The sequence below is a fragment of the Maylandia zebra genome, linkage group LG3, assembly GCF_041146795.1.
Source record: "Maylandia zebra isolate NMK-2024a linkage group LG3, Mzebra_GT3a, whole genome shotgun sequence".
NCBI classification, from domain to species: domain Eukaryota; kingdom Metazoa; phylum Chordata; class Actinopteri; order Cichliformes; family Cichlidae; genus Maylandia; species Maylandia zebra.
Genome location: NC_135169.1, coordinates 35,810,471 through 35,817,532, shown reverse-complemented (window position 1 = coordinate 35,817,532; position 7,062 = coordinate 35,810,471). Strand labels below are relative to the sequence as shown.

The window sequence follows — 7,062 nt, the reverse complement described above, 5'->3', positions numbered from 1 at the left end:
AAATGTTCTCATAAATTTAAGCTGCATGAATTTTGTTACAACTGGATCAAATGTGTAATGTAAGTGTTGCAAACAGAGTCAAACTAACAAAGAATCATTACCTTATTCTGCAATGAACTTGATCTCTGTGGAGTTAGTCATGTTAATGTTTTGGATGTCGTGTCGACTAATTTCATTTTTCAGCCACAATAAATACATAAATAAACATTTTGTTTTATATAAAGATAAGTTGTGATAAGTAATTTGCTTACCTCATGGTCAAGACTAAAAATGTAAGTTTAGAAAAGCAAAACAAAACTGTAAGATATTTAGTATAGACAGATTATTAGACACTGCCACTGTTATGTGCAACAGTTTGCTAACACATTAGCAATAGCTACCTTTACAAGGTTACAATTCATCTAGCATTGGACAAAAAATAGTAATTGTAGAATTAGCAATTAAATGATCAAAGTTTTGTAATTTTTTTAAACATACACATTAAAAAAAATGGAATTAAAAACTCTTCAAAGACAGGTGTTGTTTTACCATGTTATATTTTAATTTCTGCAGAGACAAAAATGACAAGCAATTTATTTACACAAACCTGTACAAAAGCAAATTAAATTATGTAAAATATCTCATAAATAGAAGTGGACTTGCGTTCAATACACTTTGCCATGTTCAGCTAAGCTGCGTGCATAGTGACTCATATTAAACGATGATAAATTTGTTCCTTGATTTCTATATCAACATCCAAGTCGCAGGACAAATAGTAATGGTTAATATTACAAATCTCATTACACATTGTGAATGCTATACGTATAGAACAGAGCACAGACTGAACACATACCTCAGGTAGCAACAAAGAGAATTTCAACATAAATCCCACCTGCTATTGTCCAGATTTTTGTACCACTACCCCAAATAAAAACAGTCTATCACCACTCAAAGATTATATGGTGTTGACTGTGCTTCTGCTTTCATTTCTGCTTCTTTTTCAGACACTTGCTCTACAGAGACTTTGTTTTCATTTTATCTGATCTCGAAATGCAAGGCATCACCTTGCAACACCATAGCGAACCCTGTACCGTGCTTAGTTGTAGGACAGGGTTTCATCATCTGCTGATATGCATACACTGTAAATCTTTCTGTACGAGTGTTGTGTTGCATGGCACATCCTGAGGTGTGTGTTCTGTCAGCCACTCTACCTTGCAGCTTTTTCCCTCCACACTTCCATTCCTAGTAAACCGTCACATTAGCATTTTTATCTCTAGGCTCCCTCAACTCTGAGCAGTCAAATGTCTCCAAGCATTTTTTTTAAATTTCTTTTTCCTGCTCTCTATCCTGCTAAGCTTCTAAAATCAGTCCTAGAGCTTGTTTCATGCACAAAGAAGGTTACTTGACCTCGGATGTCACACATGTACATGAGTGGAACACGACAAAAAAATCCATTATATCGTTATTATTTCTACCAACAAGCAACTTTTGAATGTACCCGCACTCATTCGGTAATGCACTAAGCTAGGAATGGATATTTCAACAAGGTAATTGAACCCAAAGAGCAATAGCCGTTTGACTATTAGACCTACAGGCTCACTGACATTTGACTGGTCGTCCTTCAACAAGCCTTTGACATCATGGGATTTCATCTAAGATATGCAAATGTATTTCAGTCCTTAAATGCCACCCCATCTATTTTTGTGTTGCATGTCAACGTAATTGTTTATGCACCATTCCAAACCAACATTTAATCATACCGATTGGTATAAAAAGGCACAATTGCATATTTGCATTCACTCTAGTTTTTTTTTTTTTTTTGTATGTTTCTTTTTTTTCCCTTTTTTTTCTTTTTTTTTCACTCTAAATATACAAAGTGGCACCAGGTAAAGAAAAAACACATAGTATACTGATGATCATTTTCACGGCTTTTGACTGTTATTGTGAAACAATATCTGTGAGTTTAAAAAAATCAAATAAAAAAGGAGTATTTTTTAAAAAAAGCAATCAAAAGCTTCAGGTAAAAAGTTGATGAAAAAGAAAACATATGAAAGATATGGGTTTTTGTTGTAGCACGAGGTGAAACAATAATGAAAATTAAGCATGAAAAATGCATGGAGGGGGTAAAATAAATCCACAGCATAGTCCAAATCGATGTACTAAGTTGTCCTACGTAACTCGTGTTTTTAGGTATAACAAAAGCAAAAACGATGAATTTCTGTGTTTACAGGGATAACATTTTTTTTGTACATTTTGTTTTACAGTTTTTTTTCTTCTTCCTTCTCAGTAAGTGAAGTAAGTTCCCATTAAACGTGCAGTAAAAAGTAAGTATTTATGTATACAGTTGATAAGTATAGGAGCACTTTCTTTCAAACAACGAGTAGTACTTACAGACTATAGATTACCGGAAATGCAAGAAAAAGCATCTCCGGTCAAACCAAAGGGGTTTTGCTAACATACAAAAAGTTCCATTGCATCTTTTGCTTTATTACAGTCATGAGATTTTGCACCTCTGTAGCTGCAAAGAAAAAAAAAAAGTCACTGGAGACAGGGAGGCACAACATCTCAACATTGTTATGTGTCTGTTTAACTGGTCATAAAGCATCAGCTCTGTGGGTGTAATGGATGTTTTGTTGAGACATCACATTCTTATCGTTCAAACTCAAACCTTCATTTTTAAAAAAAAGAATAGTTCTTCGTGTACTTACAGCAAAGTTCTCTCTGTTTTGTGTCTGCGTGTTATAAAAGAAAAAGAAAAAAGGGAATGCTTCGTATTACTTACGAAGCTTTTGGTTTTAACTGTAACACCAAATTTTTCAGCCTGTAATCCAAAACCCTTCAGGAATCTGCTCATTCAGAAGTTGCGTTTTGATTGTTCTCCATTGAGCTGATTCTTACATTCATGCCCAAAGAGCCTTCGCTGTGTACTAAGGGAAGCGGCATGTACTACTGGTAGAACAGGTCTTAGACAGCCACTTGTGGGTTAATGTCACCTCGAAGGCTTGAGAAGAAGAGAAAGAGAAGTTGATGCTTGTTGGTCACATGTGCATTATGATATTTATTGCTCAGTCCTATCACACAACAACAACAACAACAACAAAAAAGAAAATAACAGTTTTTAGAAAAAGCTGTACTTGCAGCTGTTTTTAGGACCAACTAGGCCATGTGTATGCTTCCCCCCTCCCCCCAGCCTATTATTGGTGTACATCTACAGTGGCCTATACAAACACACTATATACTGCATATCTGGCCCGTACACACATACAGTTTCCATTGAACCTTGACAATTTTAATCTCATGCCACACACTGTGCTTACCCAGGATTTTCAATGAGTCAGTATAGCAGCGCCAGCGGCCTCAGTTAAATGAATCTGCCTTTTCTGTATGTGTGTGTCTGCATGTGTGTGTTTGAGAAAAACAGGGTAAGTATCACAACTTGGTATAAATACTAGCATCCCACTAAGGTGATCCGAAATGTACAATTGTGGACACACATGCTGCTCTAGCCAATGCGGTTGTAGACGATGGCTGTAAGATCTTGCATTTATTAGGAAGGTTCGGGTCTCAATCTCGCCAATCAAAGACAAAGAACGAGAGACTGAGGAAAGGTAGCGAGACAAAAGGGAATGAGAGCGGTTAGCGCTGTTGCTATGAGCTGATGTTTATGTACAACGAGTGACTCCTGTAGAGAGCGTGCACACTGGTAGTTTAGAGTCAGTCACTGAAAGTTTGTCAGTCTATCAGTAGGGTTGTAGTCAAACCATGGGGGTTACTGCAGCAAACTGCATTGGCTCCCATTTCCATCCACGAATTCCCACATCGGGAGAGGAACGAGTATTTAAAGCTTAGTCTTTCCCCTCCTTATAAGATTCGAAAGCGGTTGACTTTTGGTCTGCAACGTTTATCACAAACAGTAAAGATGACAGAATCCGTGGTCCGTGTTACACCATGAGACCATGAATTTGTCCAGTATATTACTTCAGCCACAAAACATCATGTCCAGACACTGTTCTTTGAAATTTAAAAAAAAAGGGCATATCCAGACACACTGTAAAGTCAAAATAGTTTACATGTACAGCTTTGTTTCTAGAAAAAACACAAACAGAAAAAAACGACGTGGGCTCTTTTGTATAGCGTCAACTTCAGGGAATGGGGCCCTTAATGAGAACAGGGGTTAATGCATGCATGCACTGTATATGTAAAATGAGCTGATTACTGTACAGACTGACTGTCAGGCAGCAGACTGTGTCCTAAGAGCCCGACTCGCCAGTAGAACAACCTCAGAGAGAGTTGAATCAGTGCCCTCAGCAGTTCTTCCTCCTCCTCCTTTCGTCCAGTTAATGGCCAGAATTAGCACTTTAAAAAAACGGTGACTATGTTTATATATCCACAGGGATTTTTCATTAAGAAGCTGTCGCAAAAAAGTCTTTGGAGAAAGTGTGGCTAAAAGCTTCTAAAGCTGTAATGGTGGTGGGTAAGCAGCTATGCTTATTGTTGTGTTTGAATGCCACACGTTGTGACACACGAGGAGCTCTTCCAGCTCACAGATACACCTCCCGTCGCGTCAGAGTACCACATGTTGTGGGCTTGTACTCCCCGGTAGGTGCAAGGGGGATCTCCTCGGTGGGGTGGCCCAGCACCTCCTCCCCGGCTCCTGGCGAGCCATAGGGAGGCGAGCCGAAGGCCTCATAGGAGGAGGAGGAGGAGGCCATCTTCTTGTTGAGCAGGTTGCGATTGCGGTCACCCATCATGTGAGCAGCGGTGGGGTCTCCGTTGGCCATGGCGGCCATGGCGAGGGTCTCTTGGCTGCCGGGCTGCTCGGCGCTGCTGCTGCCGCTGCCGTTGCCGCTCATGAAAGTAGAAAGCTTTGGTTGTTGGGGGGTGGTGGTTGACTTGGATGGCCGTCGCTCGGGCGACGTGCGCACAGGCATCCAGCAGGAGTCCGAGTGGCCATACTCGTCACATTCCCGCGTGCACTTGCCAGTCATGGCTACGTCAGGCAAGGGCCGGGAGTCTAGAAGAAGCAGAAGAGAAAACCAAAAGTAAGTGACGCTGCTTGTTTTGCTAAAGTGGGCTATTTAATGATAAAACTAACGATGGTAATGACACACTCTCCTACCACTAAGTGTTTGTTTGTGGTATGTGTTACATGATTGGGCTGTCATGAATTCCTTCATTCGATGCGTGAATCTGTAACTTTTCCCTAATGAGGTCATCAACGCATCTGAATGTTAATGAAGAAGGTAGAAAACAATAGAAACTGGTCACGATGGTTGCCAGGCACCCACTTCCACAGCTAATCTGAGTTCCAATTTTTCATCCCTAGTGAGTCCAATAAGGCTTTTACGGAGAGAGGTTGTTCTCGTTTTCATGCAGAACCCATACCACATGACAGAAAAAAGTAAAACCAAAAAAAAACAGAGAAGACTCCACTGGTACGACAACAGCCCCAAACAAAAAAAAAAAAAAAACTGTGGCGTAAATCAGAGTTGAAATAATGTCATGCTTCAAAACGCGCTTGTGCTGAGAGGGGAAGGGAGGAGAGGGGAAGGGAGGAGAGGGGACCAGTGATGAAGATAGAAGAGAAGAGGTCAGTTTACACTTTCGGTGTGTTTAAAGATACAAAATTAAGCCTGCTCTGTGTGGGAGTGTGCTTGTGTGTGTCTCTAATAATCGTGCGGCTGAGGATTTTTGAGAGAAGAGAGCACCGACAAGAGCCTGTTTTCTTATTTTGGTGATTGGCAGATGGCAATCATGCTCTGATCTAAGTAGCTTAATAGCTTTGCGTGGCTCAAGCACTCTGATATCCTCTTAAATTCCGTAATAGGAGTCTTAACAAATTGCCTAGCAGGGCGCTGGCCTCAGATTAACCACGTCTACTGCATTATTGTAGAAAGCAAATTATGTGCTTACAGTGCTAAATCAGGACAACAGGTTGGACAGATATCCTTCTGTCAATAGCTACTGTCAGACTCTGTGAAGTATATTAACCCAAATGCAAAGCAGAGATAATGAATTGGTTCAATATGAGACCAAAACCGTAAGGAAGGAAGAAAAGGAGGATCCCGAATGCTTAGACGCTACACAGTGCCAAAGGTAACACAAGTGCCGGTGTTATAGAGATGCTGTGTTAATGTCTTTTTATTCATGACCTGATGGAAAGTATGGAAACCCAAAAATCAAGCAAAAGCGTTGGTGAGTGCAAACCAAGCCAAGCATGCCTTTACCTTTAAGAAAAACAACAACAGAAATGAAAAATAAAAGAGTTTGGACCATGGCTTACTTTTAATGCTCTTTTTCTCCTGTAAAAGACAAAAAAAATTTGAAATCAATCGTTATGCCTTTATGTCACGCATTTTATATATATATATATAGATATTATATGTACTGCAAGAGAAACCTTGAGCAGCCTTCAAACTGTAACTAAAAGACACGCTGACAGCGGCACAAAAAAGTTTTATGCAGAGCAGACACATGACTGAGGACAGAATGCAGCCGAGACAAGGACAGCAAAGAAAGGGGAGACAGATAACACAGAAATGAGGGTCTTCTAAAGTCCTGCTGATTTGGTTTTCGCCTCATCAAACAAATCACTTGTTCCACTATGAAATTTGCCTCACAGCAAAGCATCTGATAGGACTTCAAGAGTGCCATTCCTACGCTCTCGGAAGCTTATCTTTGTTAAAGATCTGTTTGCGGTCTGTTTTCATGTCGGCGTCAACTGTGTAATGCTAGTCAATATATAGACAAAGCCTCAGGGGCGTAAGCACCGCTCGGCAATAAGAAACTCAAATAACCAAATAAAACAAATCTTTGGGTTATTTTTCCACGTCTGAGGGCTCACAATACAAGTATTCGCGCCTAATGACTTGTAAACAGCTAAAGAAATTAGAAGAATGGCGTGGAAAATAAGTGAAATAGATGCGAGCGCAATCACAGTTAATGGCGGCTGATGTGTGATGCAAATGATAACCTTTGCTTCAGATCGGCACCGTGTTTTCTTCCTCCCTCCCTTCCTTCCTTTTCCCTGCCTCACAGCTATCAAGGAGATAAGTGGACACCAAGTACTGATTGTCTCGCTCA

General features: G+C 40.2%; 1 protein-coding gene across 7 annotated transcripts in view; it reads right to left on the bottom strand.

The window, feature by feature from the left end:
- Positions 1-517: 517 nt before the first annotated feature.
- The window catches only part of pcdh7b (protocadherin 7b), a 119,050-nt gene continuing 112,505 nt past the window's right edge, over positions 518-7,062 (bottom strand). For 3 of the 7 annotated variants that reach the window (XM_024806343.2, XM_004562690.4, XM_004562689.4), the window contains one exon: positions 518-4,993. In XM_024806343.2, the coding sequence (XP_024662111.1) occupies positions 4,521-4,993 (473 nt within the window). In that variant the 3' untranslated portion in view covers positions 518-4,520. Of the gene's footprint in view, positions 4,994-6,262; positions 6,282-7,062 lie in introns of all 7 variants that reach the window. The other 4 variants (XM_004562692.3, XM_024806347.2, XM_004562691.4 and 1 more) reach the window with 3 other exon arrangements.